The 21,995-nt window shown below is 52.2% G+C and overlaps 1 protein-coding gene across 5 annotated transcripts in view; it reads left to right on the forward strand.

Moving 5' to 3' along the window:
* Positions 1–21,843, forward strand: part of LOC147233099 (mitogen-activated protein kinase kinase kinase kinase 4-like) — a 46,108-nt gene extending 24,265 nt beyond the window's left edge. Inside the window, exons 12-30 of one of the 5 annotated variants that reach the window (XM_086147624.1) lie at positions 956–1,117; positions 1,204–1,290; positions 2,028–2,306; positions 4,143–4,298; positions 6,682–6,791; positions 7,999–8,195; positions 8,280–8,377; positions 8,641–8,819; positions 9,889–10,006; positions 10,714–11,067; positions 12,190–12,304; positions 12,422–12,589; positions 13,596–13,739; positions 16,245–16,379; positions 16,790–16,890; positions 17,432–17,581; positions 17,665–17,824; positions 18,786–18,925; positions 19,238–20,064. In XM_086147624.1, the coding sequence (XP_086003750.1) occupies positions 956–1,117; positions 1,204–1,290; positions 2,028–2,306; positions 4,143–4,298; positions 6,682–6,791; positions 7,999–8,195; positions 8,280–8,377; positions 8,641–8,819; positions 9,889–10,006; positions 10,714–11,067; positions 12,190–12,304; positions 12,422–12,589; positions 13,596–13,739; positions 16,245–16,379; positions 16,790–16,890; positions 17,432–17,581; positions 17,665–17,824; positions 18,786–18,925; positions 19,238–19,321 (2,937 nt within the window). In that variant the 3' untranslated portion in view covers positions 19,322–20,064. Of the gene's footprint in view, positions 1–955; positions 1,118–1,203; positions 1,291–2,027; positions 2,307–4,142; positions 4,299–6,681; positions 6,792–7,998; positions 8,196–8,279; positions 8,378–8,640; positions 8,820–9,888; positions 10,007–10,605; positions 11,068–12,189; positions 12,305–12,421; positions 12,590–13,595; positions 13,740–16,244; positions 16,380–16,789; positions 16,891–17,431; positions 17,582–17,664; positions 17,825–18,785; positions 18,926–19,237 lie in introns of all 5 variants that reach the window. The other 4 variants (XM_086147626.1, XM_086147625.1, XM_086147622.1 and 1 more) reach the window with 4 other exon arrangements.
* The last annotated feature ends 152 nt before the right edge of the window (positions 21,844–21,995 follow it).

Genomic DNA, 21,995 nt, shown 5'->3' on the forward strand with positions numbered 1-21,995 from the left:
ATTGGCTGAAGCCCCAGTCAGCCAGGAATGGATCCCGGGTCCAGAGATCAGACCCGTCCCGCCGGGCTCGGCTCCAGCTTTTCCCTTCTGTTTGTTTTGCCGGGTTTGTTTATATAATATATTTTAAAACGGTCTCTCTGTCCCCGGGGCCGGCGCTGGAATCCCACGCTGTAATTGCCTCCGATCTCCCAGCGCCGTCCTTCTCTGGTAGTCACTCCTCTTCCTCTCCGGGGGTCCGAGGAGTTGCGGAGAAGAGATGATACGTTTGGACAGGAAGTCCAGTGAGCTGAGGAGACCGAGGAAGGGAAGGAGGGGGGTGAGATACTTGGCCTTGAAAAGTCCAGTAGAAGTTTTGGTACCACGAGTCCTATAGTTCCTCACACAGAGCATACATGTCTGCATCAACTTCTGCCCCGGGGCTAGGAGTCACTTGACCTCCTGCATTTTGACCTACATTCTCCAGTATTTAAAGGAGCTGGCGTTCTCTGGGCCATCTTCATCTTGGCACCCAATGGCGCCCTGATGTCCATTAGCAGTTATTACACTTTTACTAGACATCATCATTATCATCAAGGAGGGGTTCTTGTTACCACATACACTCCAGTTGCTCTGGGGTCCTGAGGCCTCCTCCAGGTCAGATATAAAACCCCTCCAAGCTGGACTCTCCTTATGAGCTTCTTGAACCTTCTCAATGGGGTCCCGACAACAGGATCCTTCTTGTTGATGGCCCCATTAACCCCAGGACCCCCATGTCTTTGCTGCACCCCTACACCCTTCAGGTACCTTGAAGATCCCTGAGTAGACCATCTTGGGTCATTGAACTTTAGATTGGAACTGAGGTGTGCTTCTTTTGTTTCTTGGAAGTACAAGTACCACAGAGCGGTTCCCAGGCAAAGTACCGCTAGAGATACTCCAGTTGTAGTGGTCTGAAGGCTCTGTTGACCTTCTCCTGCAGCAACAACGGCGTGAGCGCGAGATGAGGCGCCAGCAGGAGCGCGAGCAGCGGCGCCGCGAGCAGGAGGAGAAAAGGCGTATGGAGGAGATGGAGCGCCGCCGCAAGGAGGAGGACGAGCGGCGGAGGGCGGAAGAAGAGAAGAGGAGGGCCGACCGGGAGCAGGTAGGAACCGGCGAGGGTTAGCTTGGATGCAGTAGATGCTCTATTACACATTGATAAGCTCTGCTAATGGTGCCGTTCTCCTGCAGGAGTACATTCGGCGCCAGCTGGAGGAGGAGCAGCGCCACCTGGAGATCCTGCAGCAGCAGCTGCTCCACGAGCAGGCCATGCTGCTGGTGAGCGTCGCCGGGTTTTCAACCCTTATTGGATCTTACAGGGTTCTCTTCGAGCCCTTCCGTAGTTTCTCCTCTACACTGGAGATGCTCCTAATGGTGTTTTCCCTTTGGACTCGTCCCGAGCCCCGTGATTTTTGGAGACCTCTAGGACTTTAGTGGACCCCCCAACCCACACCCTGGCTGAGGAGGTGGTGGAGGTAGTCACTACTATCCAGATCTGTTGCGCATCTATTAGCGCCCTAGCTAGCTCGTAGCTTAGCCTCCTGGGACTCAACTGACTTTATTGTTAATGCCTCTGAGGTATTTTGGACCCAAAAGGTACAAATTGAAGTCCTGCATATGAACCTAAAGTAGCCTTTGGAAAGAAGATGTCCTCAAACAAGGACACTCTGTTTCCACTCTGCCACTAGAGGGCGCTAACTCCTGCCCCATATGTGAGAACAGAAGGTCAGAGTCAAGCAAAAGGAGGTGCTAGACCAAAATTGTTCTAGACATTCTAGATGTTTCAAGCCAGACCGATCAAACCGCTCGAGACTTTCGGACCTCCGGTTCTGTCTGCGGGCTGTTGATGGTCACCATACTTGTAGTTCCATAGTTTGGCCGTGAGGTACATTTGCGTGACGGTGCAGCTCGTCCCGTATCCAGGTTTGGGTTCTCGTGGGTGTTGCTTTTGGAGAACCTCTGGTTCCTGCTCGTCATGGCGGCCCGCGGTACCTTCTAACCCTCCCTGTACTCAGGAGTGTAAATGGCGGGAGCTGGAGGAGCAGCGGCAGGCCCAGAAGCTCCAGAAGCAGCTGCAGCAGGAACAGGCCTACCTGCTGTCTCTGCAGCAGAACCGGGAACAGAACCAGAACCCGGAAAGTAAAAACCAGAAGCCCGACAGCGAGAAGCAGAACCCCAGCAGAGCGGTGGCTCAGCAGCAGCATGGCGCCGACCCTGAGAAGACCAATCACAGTGACAGGCTACCGGTCGGGCTGCCGCCAGGCTCCGCCCCCATCTCTGAACCTATCAGAGAGGTGAACGCCCCCCTCAGCTCACTGGTGACCAACTAAAGCGCCTTCTTTGCTTGGGTGAACTGACCCCTCCCTGCCGGCGGGTGTGTGTGGTGCCCCGGTGATGGTTGCTAGCGTGGGGCTGGACGCTTTCTAGACCTTCTAACGCCTCTTTCCAGAACCGACCGTCTAACAGCTAGCAAATATTAAACGTTAATCCGCCAGATCACTGCACGGGAGGTGACCATGTTAGCCTCTCTGCTAATGCTACTCACGACAAAATAGTGTTGGGTTAAAACAAGCTCATGTGAGAACGCCTTGTGCGGATGTAGCTTAGCTTCGGAGTGGTTGTCCGTCACGTCAGAGTACCGGCGAGTCGGAAAAAAAACACGAGTCCTGATCCGACTCACGGTCCCAACAGTTTCTTCGTCCGCGCTCTAATTAGCCTGCGCTGCTCTAATTAGCCTGCGCCGCTGTCAGTGGCACTAACACCAACCAGGTGTTGCTGTAAATGGGGTGCCTCATGAGCCGTTGCTAGCGTCCCACTGCCGAGCACCTGGTGTTTGAGGACAGGAAGTGGTCCTGGCTGAGCACATGCTGCGTGCACGTGTACATCCACGTGCGTGCGCAGCTGGCTGTTAGAGAACAATGTGGGGTAAAGAAGTTCCCGTATTCAAGAAATAGAGAACTCTGCGCTTTGGCAGAAAAATCAGAGATCCGGATTACCATGCCAGACATGCTAAGCTAGCCCTGCAACAAGGCTCTGCTCGCGGTTCGGCAGTTCATTGCTAATCTTATCACCAACATCGCAACACATGCGAGGATTGTGTCTTTTTACAAGTGTCAATATCAAGCTTTGCCTTCTGACAATCGGTATGTCGATTAGCATGCTAAACATACTGAGCTAAACTGGCTACAAGCCACTGTTTGTGGTTCAGAACTTTGCTGCTAATTTCCACACTGGCGAGGACCACGACCTTCTCCCAGCGGCAGTGCTGATGAGCCGATTAGCATGCCAAAAATGCTAAGTTAACTCAGCTAAATGGCTCAGGGCTCCAGAGTTCACAACCTAACAGAGGTTTCACCAGCTGTACTGTTAAGCTCCGCCTCCAGGCTAATTGATAAGTACCGGCATGCTAAAGATGTTACTTGTTTACAAGCCCATGCTCAGGGTTCGGCTGCAAATCTCACACATTGTGATGTTCTCCTAGCGGCGGTCTTGAGCTTTGCCTCCAGGCTAATTGACAAGCGGATTAGCATGCCAAACATTCTAAGCTAACCCTCCTATGTGCCTGTGCTCATGGTTCGGCGATTGTCAACCAAGCAGAGGGTCTACCGGGGGTGCACTGTCAAGCTCTGCCCCCTGGCTAATTCACCAAGGGAATAGCATACGTAACATGCTAAGCTAACCCGGCAACAAGGCTCTTTTCATGGTTCGGCAGTTTGCTGCAGATCGCCAGACTAACAGGGTTCGTGACATTCTACCAGCAGGTGTGTCGAGCTCTGTCTCCAGGCTAATTGACAAGCGGATTAGCATGCCATACTGTACATGCTAAGCTACATGCCACTACTCTTGGCTCAGCAGGTCGCGGGAGCGAGGCCTGTGCCGTCCTACCAACGGCCGTCTCAATCCGTGCCTCGGTGCGAACTGACGCGTGGATGAGCATGCGACGCATGCTAAGCTAACCTAAACTAAATCAGATTACCCTGGCGGCGCAGAGCGCTGTGGGGTTCTTCTGCTCTGGTGGAGGGGGCACTAACGCTGGTGATGGTGATGATGATGACGGTTCTCCTCACACACCGACCTGCTCACGTGCACGTGTGTGTGTGTGTGTGTGTGTGTGTGTGTGTGTGTCTTAGGCCGACGAGCGATACCGCAAGAACATCCAAGGTTCTCCTCAGGCGGCGCAGAGCAAACCTCAGCAGCCGCCGGTTCCACCGCGTTCCGAGTCGTCCTACCCCAACGGGAACGCGCCCGCCGAGGCGCCCGCCGTGCACCGGCCCGGAGAAGCGCAGGTAAGCTCCGCCCCTCACCCCTTTTAGCCCCTCCCACCCTTTAGCGGGTCAAGTCACGAGCCGGCGTCACGCGGCTCGCTCGTCGTTAGCGTCCGGTTCAAGTGTAGGTTTTCTCAGCGTGACGGATAACAGCTGATCGTCTGGCGCCCTGGGGGGCCGTCAGACACACCAGTGGTTTTAGTCACGCTGTGGGAAAGATGGCGGCGGCGGCGGCGGCGGTGACCTACTTCCAGGGTGGGCTCATGTGACTCTGCTTTTATTTTGAAGGCCGTCGTGTTAGCGGTTGTTGTTTATGTTGTGTTTTAGCGCTTTAGCGCTAACATTTTTACAACTACATTTAAAGCCTTTTATTTTGAAAACCCCGATCAGGTGGGGAGTTGAGAAACCCGGCTGATGAGAACCTTCTCACACTGGACCTGAGGTCACTTCCTGTTTCCTGTCACTTCCTGTTTTCTTGTTACTTCCTGTTTCCTGTTACAGCTTCACTCTTTCAGGTTGTTCCGGAGCTCTGCGGGTTCAGACTGCAAACTCGTGTGTGTGTGTGTGTGTGTGTGTGTGTGTGTGTGTGTGTGTGTGTGTGTGTGTGTGTGTGTGTGTGTGTTCCCTTCCATGACTCTTTGATTCACAGGATTTCGGCTTCATCACGGAGGAGAAAGTTCTCTACACACTCCTTGTGTGTGTGTGTGTGTGTGTGTGTGTGTGTGTGCGTGCACTACCTACTATCCCGCCGGCGGTGATTAAGAACATCCATAATTCATCGGCATCCAGATTTTTGTCGGGATGACTCAGCGGTGTGAGTCATCCTCCAGGGGAGGCTGAAGGAGGGGAAACTCGTCCGACGGGCCTTGAATGCATCGTGGGATTAAAAGTATTAAAAGGGATGATGTAACCTGGCGGAGGCGGGGGGGGGTCTTCCCCAGTTCTGGAAGTCCTGAAGACGGCGGTTCACCCTTCAGGGTCATGTGACTGCCCGGCAACTATCTCTCCACAGAAGTCACATGACCCCCCGGCATGTGACCCGGCCACGAGTGCGCCGACGGGTCCGAACGGGTCCGGCACTTCCTGTCCCACCGGAAAACATCTGGCTAGCTTAATGCTGCTAACACCGGGGCAGCAGTAATTCCTAAGTCACGCTTTCCTTATTAGGGCACCGGTGAAGGGTGCAACAGTTGTATGCTCGGATTCTTCATAGAGCAAATAAAAGGCCACCCCTCCAGTAGATCCCCCTGTGCCCCCTCCTTTGTCAACTCAAGATCCTGGCTGTAACGCTATTAATTATCCGTGCCGAGACAAATTAAACTGCAGACAATTGAATAAAACCCCTATTAAGATTAACCCCCATAATAATCTTTATCTCCCAATGTGGAGATTGAATTGCAGCCCAGATTTAGAAGGAGAGCAGCCCCCCCCTCCTCACAGTTGCCACGGAGACGAGCAGGAATGAAGGGATGGCGCCAAATCCTGACAAGAGTCCTCCGATGGCCCTTTCCTTTTAGTGCAGGTCTAGACCGCACTCTTTGAGATGATCTACAGGAACCCCACGTTGCCCAAGAAGACAGAAAACATGGCTTTCTGCCTCAACCGGGACAGAGAGAAGGTCAGGGATAGAAGGCTAGAGATAGGTTGTACAAAGGTTGGGAGGCACCGATGATCTATTACTGCTAATGCCAGTAGAGCTAACAGCTACATGCTAATGGAGCTGTTAGCCAGCTTCCTGGCGAGACGCTGTAGTAGATCAAACCCCGTCCCCTGGGATCCTGTGGCATAACTCCAGGGACTCTGGAGAAGATATGAGGTGACTATCACAAGTGCAGATAGGACAGGACGCGAGAGAGCATCATGAGATATCCATCCCCAGAGTACGTCTATGGCACCGTGACTAGTGGCTAGGCTAACGCTAGCTATTCTGTAGATGGTTCCATGGGATTGTAGCTCGGTCACTGAACGCTCTGGCTCCCTGTTCTGCTTCTAGAGACTCCAGGGATTTGATGGGGTTCCAAGAGCCCACTGAGATGATGGGGTTCCAAGGGATGGGGTTCTAAGAGCTCTCTGAGGTTTGATAGGGTTCCAAGAGTCCTCTCAGTTATGATGGTACCAGGCCAGGTAGAACTTCATTGGAGACTGGAAGGGGCTTGAGAAGACCTCGCTAACTGGTTCTTGCCTGATCTTAAAAAAGAAAATCTTGCGGCGGTTCCGTCCCCTTTATCGGTTCTGCTTGCAGGTTCTGAGTCGGGTTTGGATGTTCTCGTTCCCTCGAAGGTTGTCGCTCTATGACGCTGATGGATGGAATATGTATGTGTGTGTGCTATATTAGCGCTGCATTAGCCTCCTAGCCCCGCCGGCGCGCTCATGCACCACCTGCTCACTGTCTTTATCACGAAAGGTTCCCGCCAGGCCGACGTCGAGGTCCCCGGTGTTGCCGAGGCGAGACTCGCCTCATCGCCACGGCAACGCCCCCCACGGCGGCCACCCTGTGCACCGCAACGCCGCCAGGTAACCGAGATAAAGATCCGGGTCGATAACGGACCCCGGGCTGAAACGCGCTAACGTTTCCTAGCGCCCCCGGCAGCTGCGAATGCTCATGCTAATCCAGCAGTTTTTTAGCTAGCTGTAATTTGTTACGTAAATGTATGACAGGAGAACCGGGCCCAGAGTAGCGCCATGTAGAACCCTGCTGGTTAAACAAAGGCAGGCTGTGGTTCCTCCGGTGAGGCGTCGTGTAAACAAACAGGGGTTCCTCAAAGCAGGGACGTCCTTCCCTTCCCTTCCCTTCCCTTCCCTGCCGACCTCGTTTCTCCGCCGCGCCGACGTCACTCCACGAAAAACAAAGCGAGCGAGGTTCTCCGAACGGTGTCTGCTTCTGCGAGGACGTTCCCTCTGGTACTCTGGAGGTTTTCTTTGAAGGGGAGTGAAACCTGTCTGCTGCCGGGGCTAATTAACACACACCATATGTGTGTGTGTGTGTGTGTGTGAGGGTTTATGTAACGGCGGCACCCCGATTTCCCACCGTTTGACGTCATCAATCTACTCGGCAAGTGGGGTGACTTGGGCTTAGCGTGTTAGCGAAATAGCGCTAGTTGTAAATTAGCTGGTCGAAGGACTTGCAACACAACTTTGCCCCCTGCTGGTCGCACACCGCCATCCAAATATTTACCGGAGGATAGATAGATACTGTAAATATAAAGGTACTGGAGTAAAGTATGCTTTACTCTAGGTAGAGTAATGTTTTTATAGTAGAAATATTTAATTATGTAAGGAGTTATGCTAATATTTTGGAAAAAAGGTACATACTTCAGTATTTACATACTTACTTGAGAATTTGCATACTGTAATACCTGCTTTCTATCGTATGAACTAAATGTAGTATTTACTTTGTGTAAAAGTAACTACTATAGTATTGACTCATTATTTGCATACTCGCATATTTAATTTTTATACATATTTACATAGTATTGATGGGCCGGAGTACTCACATACTGCAGTATCTTTGGCTGGTATCAAGCATACAAGTCAAACCCACGTTTCCCAGCCAATCGGGAAAGTCGAGTAGGAGAACCTGGAAGGTTCTAGAAGGCCTAGAAGCTCAGATGGAAACTAGCGAAGAGGAGTTAGCTTAAAGGTCGGGTTCTGCTCCGACCCCGTGTGGACGGCGTTGGACTTTAACCCTCCCCTCCCTCGTACCCCTTCCGTTGTCTCTTAGCGCAACGGAGCCCCGACTCCTGTGGGAGCGGGTGGAGAAACTGGTTCCCCGGACGACGGCCGATGGTGGCGTTGGCGTTAGCGGCGGCGTTAGCGGCGGCGTTAGCGGCGGCGGCTCCAGCTCCTCCAGCAGCTCCAGTAACTCCAGCTCCCAGGCTGGGTCTCACTGCGGCTCTGGGGAAAGGGCCAGGGCCCGCTGTGAGTCCCACCGCTACAAACCAGAGCCACACACACACACACACACACACACACACACACTGACGCCTCCTTCCTCCGCCTCAGCCTCGTCCAGGTCGGAGGGCTCGCCGCTGCAGCGGCCCGACAGTACCGGCAAAAAGCCCGAGGAGGGGCGGGACCTGCTCAGGCCGAGCAGACCAGCGGTGAGAGTTAGCCCCCGCCAGCGCTAATAGGCAGTAGCTAGCTAGCCGTGCTAGATCCCGACGTGTGTGTGTGTGTGTGTGTGTGTGTGTGTGTTTGGTGCCTTCTTAACCCCAGCCTTCTCTAACCTCCTCCACCTTCTAGCTCCAGCGGTTCTTCTCTGGCAGTTTGAGTTGATCCACTAACCCTGACCGTCCGCAGCCCCGCCCCCCCGCCGGCTCCCCATTGGTCCGAACCTTCTGACCTTTGACCTCTGGGCCCGCAGGACCTGACGGCGCTGGCCAAGGAGCTGCGCGCCGTGGACGACGTGCGCCCGCCCAACAAGGTGACGGACTACTCCTCGTCCAGCGAGGACTCGGACACCACCGACGAGGACGAGGAGGAGGAGGTGGACCAGGAGGCCGGGGAGGAGTCCACCTCCGGGCCCGAGGACTCCAGAGCCGTGTAGGGGACGCCGGGCCCGCCCGCCGTCGCCATGGAAACTGAATACTCACAACATGCTTACAAACAGTGTACTCGCAAAATACATACACACACACACACACACACACTAAATACTCACATCATACTCACAGACAGTATACTAATAACATAAACACACACTAAATACTCACATCATACTCACAGACAGTATACTAATAACATAAACACACACTAAATACTCACAACACACTCACACACTAAGTACTCATAACACACTCACGCACTAATTACTCACACACACTAAATACTCACAACATACTCACACACTAAATACTTACAACATAATAATACACAAAATACTCACAACATACACACTAAATACTCACAATGTACTTACAAATAGTATACTCACAACATACTTCCACACTAAGTACTCACAACATACACACTAAATACTCACAATATACTCACACACTAAATACTTACAACATAATAATACACAAAATACTCACAACATACACATTATATACTCACATACTAAATACTCACACACTAAATACTCACAACGTACACAATAAATACTCACACACTAAATACTCACAACACACACACTAAATACTCACAATATACTCACACACTAAATACTGACACACTAAATACTCACATCGCACTCACACACAGTATACTTGTATACTCATGACATACACACAACCTACACACACACACTCACAGCGCAAGATAAACTCTCAACACACACACACACAGAAAATTGACACACAAGACACATAACACACTTACACACAACATATTTACACACAAAACATATTTATACACAATTTACCCACACATAACATACTCAAGACACGGGCGCAGAAAATGTACTCACACACACACACACACACACACACACACACCAGAAGATGATTCTTCTCGCCGAGGTTTTGTTGTCGAACGCACTGAAGACACACAAAGTACCACAACCCTGAGCGTGGAGAAGCACCTTGTGTCGACGTGACACTTCAAACCTCCAGCGTTGCTCAGAAATACAGAGGAACCGGAGTAAGTGGTGGCTTCTGCTCCGCCTCTGCAGCTCCTCCAGGCTGAGCAACGGCGAGACGGAGTCGGTGAAGACCATGATCGTCCACGACGAGGGCGAGAGCGACGCCGGATCGGCTCCCCGCAAGGACGGCACGCTCGTCGTCAGACAGGTAGCTCCGCCCCCTTCGCCGCCCTCGCCGTCCTCCATCCTGGCTCGCCTCGTCCCGCGTCTTCCGTGTCGTTTTGGTCCTTTTCTGTTCTGAAGTCGCCCCCGAGGACTCCTCGCTTCCTGCCCCCGTCGGCTCTGCCGCATGTCGAGAACTTCCAGAGCTTCGGTCGGGACCTTGTGAGAGTACCCTAGAACTTGCTGGCATCTCACCGAGTTAGCTTTTTTTGCTCATTTGAGGCGCAGCAACCCTAAGCTCAAGCTCCGCCCCCACTTTTACCCGCAGTGGGAAGTGTGGACTTCAGTTTGGCTCGCCGGAGCACGTCGGGTGGAACTAGCAAGGAGAAGGAAGCTGGGGTTTTATAGTCCCGTCCGTTAGCTCTGGTCGGAGGAGATGCAGAAGTCCAGAAGAGCGGTATCTTACCTCAGCCGGGGAACTTCAGCAGATGTTAGCTTCCGCTCGGAGGTCGCGGATCCTCGGTAAGGTGCTGCTCGTTCAGAGATGTCGGCGCCAGAACATCTTCTGCAGAATCTTTAACTGTTTTCGGTCTTTTCAGACGGAGGTTTCTCCACCACTAACGGCAGCCTTGTCTCCACCCGTAGACTAGCCGCTGTAGCCCGCCCTTCGCTCTAGCTAACACCTTCCCTTCCCCCGAGCTGGTCAGGAACACGTCTAGACCCAAAGTCCTCTACCCCTCTTTCTACTTCCAGAGCGCAGGTGATAGTAAAAAGAGGGCGGGGCCTGTTCCGGGTCAGGTCCCCCAGGGCCTCCTGGTGGGCTTCGGCCCGAGTCCGGGTTCGGCCTCGAGCCCCGGTCCGACCCGCCGCGCCCCCGGCCCGCACCATCACCACCACCACCATCACCATCACCACCACCATCACCCCGCGCAGCACTCAGACCGCAACGGCTTCGCCGGCCGAATCCACCTCCTTCCAGACCTGATCCAGCAGAGCCACCACTCCTCGCCCTCCTCCTCCGCCTCCAACTCACCCTCCTCCTCCGGCCTCGCCAGCCCCTCCATGTCCCCCCAGAGCCCCCTGGACAAGCTGGCCATCCTCGCAGAGGTAGGCCCCGACGAGCGCCGGGCGAAGGCGGGTCAAAGTTCTCGCGGCCTCCAGAACTTTAGAACCGGGAAACGTCTCCTCGGCTTCAAATGTGACGACTTAAAAGAAGGTGCTCCTTATCCATATTCACCGGCGTTCCATGAGACCTTCCGTGCAGAGCGGGGCTGAGCAATGGGATCTACCCGACGTTCCCGCCTCCCGAGCAGATGGCGAGGAAACTCTGGCCTTTGCTGGTGCAGAAAACGCAGAGCGATCTTCTGCCTCGACCGGAGATAGCCATAGGGGAGGTGTGAAGAATGTACTACTACCATTAGCGCTAACAGCTACATGCTAATAGCTGACATGACACAAGGAAAGCTTTGGTCATCATAGAACATGTAGAGTGTAGATGCAGTAGGTCAAGCTCCGCCCCTTGGGACGCTGCCCAATGAGAGCCCCGGGATTCAGGAGAAGAGATGAGGTTACTATCAGAGAGGTGCATTTTGGGGTCCCCCTCTGCAGGGTAAGCCGATGGTAGCATAAGAAGGGGCTAGGCTAGTGCTAACGGTATGCTTTCTCAACAAGGAGGGTTTGTAGCCTGTTCTTGAACAAAGACAGCAGGTCTTTCTGGAGAGTCTTGGCTGAGAACCCCTTCCTGGGTTCTTGCACTCGCCCCTCTTTGTCAGCGGAAGTCTTCTCTGAGTCCAGTTGTGCTTCGACACCAGTCGCCCGAATCAGATTTGCGCTCTGTTACGAGTCCCGGGTCATCGCGTTCGGAAGACTCCGGACCCCAAAACCAGCGGGAAACGTTAGCGGCTCCAGGGGCAAGTACGATTCCCGTGGAGATACCTCCTCCACCTCCTCCCGTTTTTGTCCATTCATGATTTGCCTTTTTTGTCAGCTCCATCCACCATCTTTTATCCTCCGCCGTCGACCTCCCATGTTTTTATTTATCATATTTTGAGTCGCCCCCATATTTTGAGTCGCACCTCCACCCGTGCATGAAGGAACCTCAGTTGCCTTGACCTCATCGTCTTTGTGTGATCGTGAACCTTCACCTGGAAGCGTCTGGTGCCGTCGGGCGTTCTTCTCCAGAACCCCGAAGCCCGCGGGCGCTGAGTTCTTCCCTTTCCGTCTCCGCAGAGCCAGTCCAGCAACAACATGCAGAAACACAAGTCCTCGTCCTCCTTCACCCCCTTCATCGACCCTCGGCTCCTGCAGGTGTCCCCGTCCACCGGCAGCGCCCTCAACAACGTGGGTGAGTCCCATCCGGCCCGGTTTTTTCCCCGCCTTCGGTTTCACCCGCGAGATCCGGGAAGTGAAGCCCAACCGGGGGTGTGAGATGTTCCTCTCTTTGACACCGGATGTCCTTCAGGCTACGGCAACGACGCCCGGCTGGCGGAGGCGCTGAGGGCCGACCCGTCCCGGAAGGGCTCGGTGGTGAACGTCAACCCGGTCAACACCCGACCCCAGAGCGACACGCCCGAGATCCGCAAGTACAAGAAGAGGTTCAACTCCGAGATCCTCTGCGCTGCACTTTGGGGTACCTGTTACCAGTATCTTACAAAGGGGTTAGCGGTTCCTCCACACAGCCAGAAGGTCCCTCTTTGATTCCCAAAGGGTTCCTTCCTGCGTGGGGTTCCTCAGGGTTCTTCAGGTTCTTCCCAAACATGCAGGAGGTTCTGAACTGCGAAGGAAAGGGCGAAGGCTTGCAGGCCTCTCTATGTGTCCCTGTGAGGGACAGGCTAGTGCTAAAGATAATAAATGAACGAGTCATTGAATATGCAGTGGACCCTCACTTTTCACAGGTACATTCAAGACGCCCTGCGAAAAGTGAATTTCCGCAAAGTATATATTAACCCTCAACCAACCTCGCTCAACCTTTTACCGACCTCCGGTAAACCCGCTTCACAGGCACTTACACGGTACACTAAACACTTTTGGATCATTTTTAGGTCCAAAAAACCTTGAAATACAATCCATTTTACAATGAATGTATTTTGTTTTGCCGTTTTACTGAAGCTTAAGGTCGCTGCCTTGCTAATGTTAGCTTCATGTTTCTTAACGTAACGATCTGTAGATGGTTCATGCTGTAGTGACGCGACTTCAGCAAAACCTCTGCCTTGCTTTAACGTAGCGAGAAGTTTTATCTTTTCAGTTAGTCAGCATCTTGGTGCTCGGGGTCGATAGCAGACATTCGGGCGTTTAGGAGGCGTTGCAGAGCGGGATGTTTAACGGTACAAGAGTTGGAGACGCAAAGGAGATCTCGTATTTTATCTTTTATAAAATGAATTTTAGATTTGACTGTTTTTTTTTCTTCCTCGGTTTGAATATGGCTATTTTATCACAAAAAGAAATTTCAAATACTGCAAAACGATACAAATTTACAAAAATAATCAGTGACGCAGCGAGGGACCACTGGATCTCATTACACATCTCTACTGTTAGAAGCATACATGTTTGGATCCTGTAGTTCTACTTTTTGCCACCAGGCGGTGCAAATGAGCTGATGTGTGTGTGTGTGTGTGTGTGTGTGTGTGTGTGTGTAGGTGTGAACCTGCTGGTGGGGACAGAAAGTGGCCTGATGCTGCTGGACCGCAGTGGCCAAGGGAAGGTCTACCCGCTCATCAACAGACGCCGCTTCCAGCAGATGGACGTCCTGGAGGGACTCAATGTCCTGGTCACCATCTCAGGTGGGTACACACACACACACACACACACACACACACACACACACACACACACACGCACACATGCACACACACATGCGATGATGGCAAAGGTTCCCTGAAGCTGCTCTTCAAAATAAAGAATCAGACAATAAATGAATAAAAATATCATAAAATAATCAAAAATAAGATAAAATACATTAAAATATAATGAAACACAAAGTAAGGGAAAAATAACTATTTGTTATTGTTTTGGTTTTAAGAGGTTTGTGCTGTCAATCAAATCAGCAGGGGTGTGTTTCTGGCGCCCCCTAGAGGCCGAGGTTGGTCATGACAGCTGATCACCTGCTGCTGTCACACACACACACACACATAGAAAAACAAAAGAACACACACTAGTACACCTGTAAATACACACTGGGATACACACGCACATCAAAACAGAGAGGAACACACACTCAAAAACACACATAGAAACAAGTTCATGCCCACACACACACACACACACACACACTCTTAAACACACATAAAACACAAAAGCACACACACTCAAATACATGTGCAAATACACACTGGGAAAACATGCACACACCAACTAATATTCACACACGTCAAAGCAGAGAGGAACACACACATGCACACTCAAATACACACATAGAAACACATAGACATGCAAATCCAAAGGAACACACACTCACTCACATACACACACACACACACACACTCACACACGGCTGTGTGTGTGAATTCCGATGGCACAGGAACTTCTGTCACACACAAGCAAAATCGTGTCGAAAGTGTGTGTGTGTCAACTTCTCCTTTAGGAGTTTCTCCTTCTGACACACACACACACACACACACACACACACACACACACACACAGACAAGTACGTAGATGCATAGAATACACGCATACACACATGCACACACTCAGACGTGTACGTAGATATGGAGAAACACACGCACACTAGAGATCAACATACATGGAAACGCGTGTACACACACACACACACACACACACACACACACACACGCGCAAACAGATATTGCAATGCAAAAGAACACACACTGAGAAACACGTGAATACGCAGTGACACACACACATACAGAAACAAAAAGGAACACACACACACATAATCATGTTCATCGACACACACACACACACACACACACACACACACACAGACTTAAACACAAGTAGAAACAGAGGAACACACATGCACATTTAAACATGCAAATGAACAAACACACACACACACACATACACTCATATTTTCATAGACACACACACACACACACACACATTTTCATAGATCCATACACACACAGATGTAAACACAACTAGAAACACAGAGGAACACACACGCACTTAAACATGCAAAGAAACAAACAAACAAACACACACACACACACGCGCGTGCGCGCAGATAAACAGAACACACACTGAGAAACACGTGATTACGCAGTGACACACACACATACAGAGACAAAAAGGAACACACATACATAATCATGTTCATCGACACACACACACACACACACACACACACACACACACACACAGACTTAAACACAAGTAGAAACAGAGGAACACACATGCACATTTAAACATGCAAGTGGACAACCAAACACACACATACACTCATATTTTCATACACACACACACACACACATATAGACATGTTCATAGAAACACACACACACACACACACACACATTTTCATAGATAGATACATACACACAAACACAGATAGAAACACAACTAGAAACACAGAGGAACACACACGCACTTAAACATGCAAAGAAACAAACACACACACACACACACACACACACACACACACACACACACAGGCGGATGTTGTGTAAACTCGGGGGGGTCACTTGCGCTGAACACCTCTGACACACACACTCCTCGGAGGAAGCGGTGGAGGCGGCGCGTCATGGAAAGTTGTGGCACGGGATGGAGGCGGAGCCTGGGGCCGCCGCAGGGGGCGGAGCCTGGGGCCGCCGCAGGGGGCGGAGCCTGGGGCCGCCGCCCGCCTGGCCGTCGGAGATCCTCAACCATCCCCGACACCATACGTGTCCGCCGGTCACGTTCTGCGGCGTCTGATTGCGAGGTCACCTTGTCACACTGTGTGTGTGTGTGTGTGTGTGTGTGTGTGTGTTTCCCACGCCGGGCTGCAGCGGCGTGGGAACCAAGAAGGTTACGAGATCTTCCTGGAAACCACCTGCAAATGGTGGAGGCCTCAGGGGGCCAAAAGGGGGCGGAGCCTATCTGCAGGGGGGGCGGAGCTTATGGCGCCGCCGTGCAGGTGACGTTCTGCATCTGAGCCTGGTTTCCAAGTGACGGGATGGTCACCATGGCGACCCCCCCCCCCCCTCCCCACTCGTTCTCCATGGTACATTTTAGCTTAGCTAGCCGCCGCTAGCCGCTAACGTAGCGTCATGGAGTCCGACGTGCCTCCGCTCCGCTCTCCTGATTGGTTCCTCAGGGTTTCCTTCAGATGTTCCTCTCTGGCTCCTCAGGAAAGAAGAACAAGCTGCGCGTCTACTACCTGTCCTGGCTGAGGAACAAGATCCTCCACAACGACCCCGAGGTGGAGAAGAAGCAGGGCTGGACCACCGTGGGCGACCTGGAGGGCTGCGTGCACTACAAAGTCGGTGGGTGACGTTCTCCAGAAGGTCCCGTGGAACCTTACGGGCACGTTCTGGTTTCCGGTCACCCGGGTTGACCTTCAGATCCAGGGCGCCGCGGAAAAGCCCTCGGTTAGCTAATGGCGTGGAGACAGGGGGCGGGGCTTAGTCCCCAGACGGGCACTTCCTGCTGGAAACCCCTCGATGGCGAGGTACGTGGCGTTCAGGTTCCTCGTCAAATGCAACTTCTTCAAAACGCGGCGGCGTTGAGAAGCTCCTGGATGTGCTGAGGACTTTTCAATATGAGGTAAAAACGTGTTTGAAGACAAGACGGCGCTCAGATGTCCCACGCTGGCGTCTGACAGTGAACGCCTCGTGGAGGTACAGTTCCAAAAAAAAGAAGTTCTGGTTCTCACGCTGGTGTTCCTCCTCCCCAGTCAAGTACGAGAGGATCAAGTTCCTGGTCCTGGCCCTGAAGAACTCGGTGGAGGTCTACGCCTGGGCCCCCAAGCCCTACCATAAGTTCATGGCCTTCAAGGTGAGAAGAACCTGGAGGACCATCTTCTACTGTCAGCAAGCCAAGCGCAGGGTTTTAGTGAACGTGCCTGAAGGAAACTCCAGAAGGTGTTTGTCGATTGATCGACACTTAGCCTGTAGCGCTAGCCTGCAAAGCTAGCCTGCAACGCTAGCCTGCGATGCTAGGCTTCGAGGTTAACCTGATGTTAGCCTGCAACATTTGCTAGCCCGCTACTTTAACCTGTGACGTTGCACTCCCGTGTTAGCCTGCCACATTAGCTTGTGACTTTGGCCTGCGACGTTAACCCGCCACGTTAGCCTGTTACGCAAGCCTGCTGCGTTAGCCCGCTACATTAGCCTGCGACGTTAACCTCCCATGTTAGCCTGCTACTTTAGCCTGTGATGTTAACCTGCAATGTCAGCCTGCTACTTTCCCCTTGGACGTTAGCCTGCAAGATTAGACTGCAACATTAGCCTGCCACGTCAGCCAGCTACGTTAGCTTCACCCCCGAGCTAAACAGGAAGTAGCTCTCCCTTCACACCCACCCCACTTCCTCCCGCAGTCCTTCGGCGACCTGGTCCACAAGCCTCTGCTGGTGGACCTGACGGTGGAGGAGGGTCAGAGGTTGAAGGTCATCTACGGATCCTGCTCGGGTTTCCACGCCGTGGACGTGGACTCGGGCGCCGTCTACGACATCTACCTTCCGACTCACGTAAGAACAAACACGCACCAATATGAGGAAGGTCTGGAAACATCACGCCGAGGTCCACCTGACGGTCCGTCCATCCCGTGCAGATCCAGACCAGCATCCAGTCCCACGCCATCATCATCCTGCCCAACACGGACGGCATCGAGCTGCTGGTCTGCTACGAGGACGAGGGCGTCTACGTCAACACCTACGGACGCATCACCAAGGACGTGGTGCTGCAGTGGGGGGAGATGCCCACCTCCGTGGGTGAGGCGCACACACACACACACACACACACACACACACAGTGCTAGCATGCTTTTATTTTGTAAAGCAAAGCAGAAACTCCAGAGATGTTTGTTTTTCCGGCCTGATAGGAATGAGAAGGTGAATGGTTGCAAGTCTCCATTTGGTGTGTGAGTGAATGACTTGTATGTCTGTAGAAGGTCTGTAGATAATGTCTCTGAATGAGAGGGTGAATGTTGTGTCTGTATAGCGTGGAGTGAACGAGTGAATTTTCTGTTTATATATGAGGCGTGAATGGTTGTGAAATGTTGCACGACTTGTACGACTAGCCTCCATGGGAATGAGTTGGTGACTTGTATGTCTCTGTATGATGTGTAAATAAGAGGGTGAATTCTTGTCCGAACCTTCTTGTCGTGGCAACCGGACTTGTATGTCTTCCCTTGAAGACGTTCCACAACCTCATACTGGAGGCTTCTTCAGGTCTTCTAACCTGTGGGGAGTTTCCTAATATAACCCCCAGGGACAGTTGATCAGCAGACACTAGGTGGTGGTAGATTGTTCTGCTAACGTGGGAACAAAGGTACAACTTTTGGAGATTTACTTGGATTAGACTCTGAAAAGGTGGGGCCAAACTTTTTAGAGCGTGAAACAAAGGAGTGAAACCCGTTGGACCACATGGACTGGGGCTCAGGTGGAAGTTACCAGGGGCCAGTTCTGCTGGTGGAGCCTTCCGGGTTGTTTGGGGGGTGCAGATGATCCACATCCATCTTGGTATTGATCCCGGTACGGCAAGCAAGATATTACGCCGTACCGGGAACGATACCAGACCCGCCCACAACCCTGGTGGTTATATTCAGAAACTCCCCAAGGGCAATCAGGCCAGAAGAAGCCTCTGGGGTGAGGGCTTGGAACGGGGATATACCAGATGAATGAAACCAGCACTCTTAACAGAGGAAACCCTTGTCTTCTATCTGCCCTTCAGCCTACATCCGCTCCAACCAGATCATGGGCTGGGGTGAGAAGGCCATCGAGATCCGCTCGGTGGAGACCGGCCACCTGGACGGGGTCTTCATGCACAAGAGGGCCCAGAGGCTGAAGTTTCTCTGCGAGAGGAACGACAAGGTGAGGAGACCACAGCATGAACTTCGGATGAGTGTTGGTGGAAATCAGAAAATAGTCCATTGGCTCTGGATGTACTTTGCTTCGCATGAAGGTACTACGATTACTGCAGTACCGTTACTTCCTGTCCATGATGGGAGTAACGGCGAGGGCTAAATACTCGGGAAGAAGTACTCCGAAGTGCTCCTAGGCGTCTCGCCAAAGTCCCGCCCGCGAAGCACGACCGGGAACTGAAGAGTATCCGAGGAGTGCCCGAGTACCTTCTCCGGGTTCTGCCGAGGTTCTCAGGGAGAACTTGTCCCTGTGTCTCCTCAGGTGTTCTTCGCCTCCGTTCGGTCCGGCGGCTCCAGCCAGGTCTACTTCATGACTCTGGGCCGAAGCAACCTGCTGAGCTGGTAGACGCCTCCTCCTCTTCGACCTCCTCTTCATCATCTCCCCACCTCCGCCTCCACCTCCCAGCCGCCCTGAACACTGGACCTCGGAGCTCCTCCGCCGAACATCTCCTCGTCGGCCAAGCTCTCCGAGCGGACTCCTCCCCTTCCTCCTCCTCCTCAGAGCGAACCAACGGCACCGGCGAGTCGAGCCGGGAGCCGAGCGGCGGGGGATGAGAGTGAAATGTGAATTTTTTCTTTCCCCCAAAAAGGGGCGGAGTCAGCGTTGAAGCTCCACCCCCTTTCTCGCACCATCACCTGCCCCCACCTCTGTGCTCATCAGACGGCGTTGCGTCGCGCCTGTGCTCCGTTAGCCTCCGTACTGCTAGTACTGCTAATACTACTACTACTACTACTACTACCTTCCGCAGCCCTGCCCACCCGAATACTGCAGTACAGCGCGTACTTGTACTTCGGCGCTGTCCGGTTACTGCTAAAGCGGCGGCGGCTCGAGGTGACCGAACCGGAGGGATTACATCTGAGGGGGATTAGCCGCACATCCGGTGGGATTAGACAGGTGTGTGTGTGTGTGTGTGTGTGTGTGTGAGGTGGCGATGCCGACCCTGTCGGGGTCGACTGGCGAGATGAAGATGGATTTTTAGAGGAGTGTTTTTCGAGTCCTGCCCCGGGTGACGGGTGTATCGGCGTGCACGCACCTCCACCTACGTGCACGGCATCTTGTACCCCCCCGACCCCCCAAAAAACATAAAATATAAAGGTGTCTATGTAAAGTTAGTTAAATGTCCTTGGCGGCGGCGGCGGCGGCGGCCATCTTGTCCCGGATCGCCGCCAGTCAAACCAGGAACTTGAACTGCTGTTAATATGAGTGTGTGTTGTTCTGTGTGTGTGTGTGTGTGTGTGTGTGTGTGTGTGTGTGTGCGTGCACGTGCGCTCCTCCTCCATCTTCTCGGGTCCAGAACGCCGTCGGCGATTTGCCCCCCCGCCCGTCAATCGCGGGCCTGTTACCACGGCAACCGGTTCCCACACGTCAATCAAGCCGTCTGTATATGTGTTACCACGGCGACCCCGGCTATTGACGTTGTGTCGCGTGTGTGTGTTTACGTGCGTGTGTGTGCGTCGGGGTCACCGACCTGACGAACGACAAACACACACGAGCTCTGTGATGTGTGTGTGTGTGTGTGTGTGTGTGTGTGTGTCGCTGCATTGACTTCATGTGGGGGGGCTGGATGATGATTATCGCTAATATTAACAGGCTTTAAAATGGAAAGGCTTTTATTTTTAAAGGGCGTTCGCACCCGAGTCAGGCTTCCTCCCGCGGTTTACGTTTGTTTTGTTTTTTTCGGGAATATCCGATCTTTCAACAAAAACAGTATTTGAGTGAGTGTTTGTTTTCGTTTTTGTTTTTTCCCCCAAATGGGAGCCGGTTGCAGTTCGGAGTCCTTGTAGTGGAACTACAAGGAAACAGGACTACAAATATGGCGTCCGTTGAGAGTCTCACGTGCTACCGAATACCACGCTGCTAACTAGCAGATGCTAACGTTGCAGTTTCATCCAACCGTTAGCCAACGTTGCGGCTAATCAGCGTGACGTAACAGTCAGGTTGTCCTTTGTGTGGTCGGTATCTTCTCGGATCTTCTCCGGGATGTTCCTCAGATACCCGATGCTAGCACGTGCACATGCTAACACTTTGACGCGTCGAAACGTCCAAAATGCTAAAAGTAGAAGCCGCCTTGCCGTGTTTCGTCTGTTCTGTTGGTAACCGGCTAACCCGTTAGCATTCAGTCACTCGTGTCTTTTTGACGCCGGAAGAATATTTCCGATACTGCGAACATGTAGTACTGCTACGCGGAGCTAGCTTAAAGTACTTCGACATCGGAAGTTAGCCCTGCAGCTAGGAAGCCGATGCTCATCAACACGGTTCCTCAAGTTCCGCGATGTGCCGCCGCGTCGGTAGCTGGAGAACCCGGGTTCCGGTTCTCCAAACGGCGGCGGAACCCGTGAGAGGGGAAAAAAACAAAACAAAAACAAACGGAAGCGCTCCGAGCGGCGCCCGTTTCCGTCGTAGGTTTTGGCGTCGGAGCCGCCGCAGAGGCCGAGCGACGGCTCGCCGTTCTGCGGAGAACATGTTTACAGACGCCACGTTCCACTGATGTGCATCTATTTATGTCTCATCTCACTTCCTTCTATCTGTCTTTTGTTGTTTTGCTTCTTGAGCCTGGTTTTGGTATAAATATATATATATAAACATATATATATATATAAAATGAAATATGCCCCGCCCCCATTTTCCATGAATGAAAAGAAGCTGCCTCAGGTCTTCAACCCCTGCAGGCGTGGACGTGGAACTTCCTCTGCTGTGCTTTCTCTTAATTTATGTCCTCCGTGTTCAACAGGAAGTCGTGGATTTTAATTGTTTTTTTTTTTTTTTTTTTGGTTTTTTTTTTTTTTTTTTTTTTTTTTTTTTCTTCCTTTGAATAAACTTTAAAAGTAATTTTAAACAAAAAAAAAAAAGAGAAAAAATAAATAAGCGTCCTGGTTTTTTTTTTACACACACACACACACACACACATGCCCAGTGATGTAACGAGGTGTTAGCTCGCGGCGGCGCTAATGTCATAATAAATGCAGTTCTGGCTGACGTCAGTGATTATCGATCGGTTATCAATAACTGATTTTTTTAT

This window comes from Fistularia commersonii, chromosome 6 (genome assembly GCF_037954325.1).
Source record: "Fistularia commersonii isolate RoL2024-O1a breed Wild chromosome 6, RoL_Fcom_v1.0, whole genome shotgun sequence".
Taxonomy (NCBI): domain Eukaryota; kingdom Metazoa; phylum Chordata; class Actinopteri; order Syngnathiformes; family Fistulariidae; genus Fistularia; species Fistularia commersonii.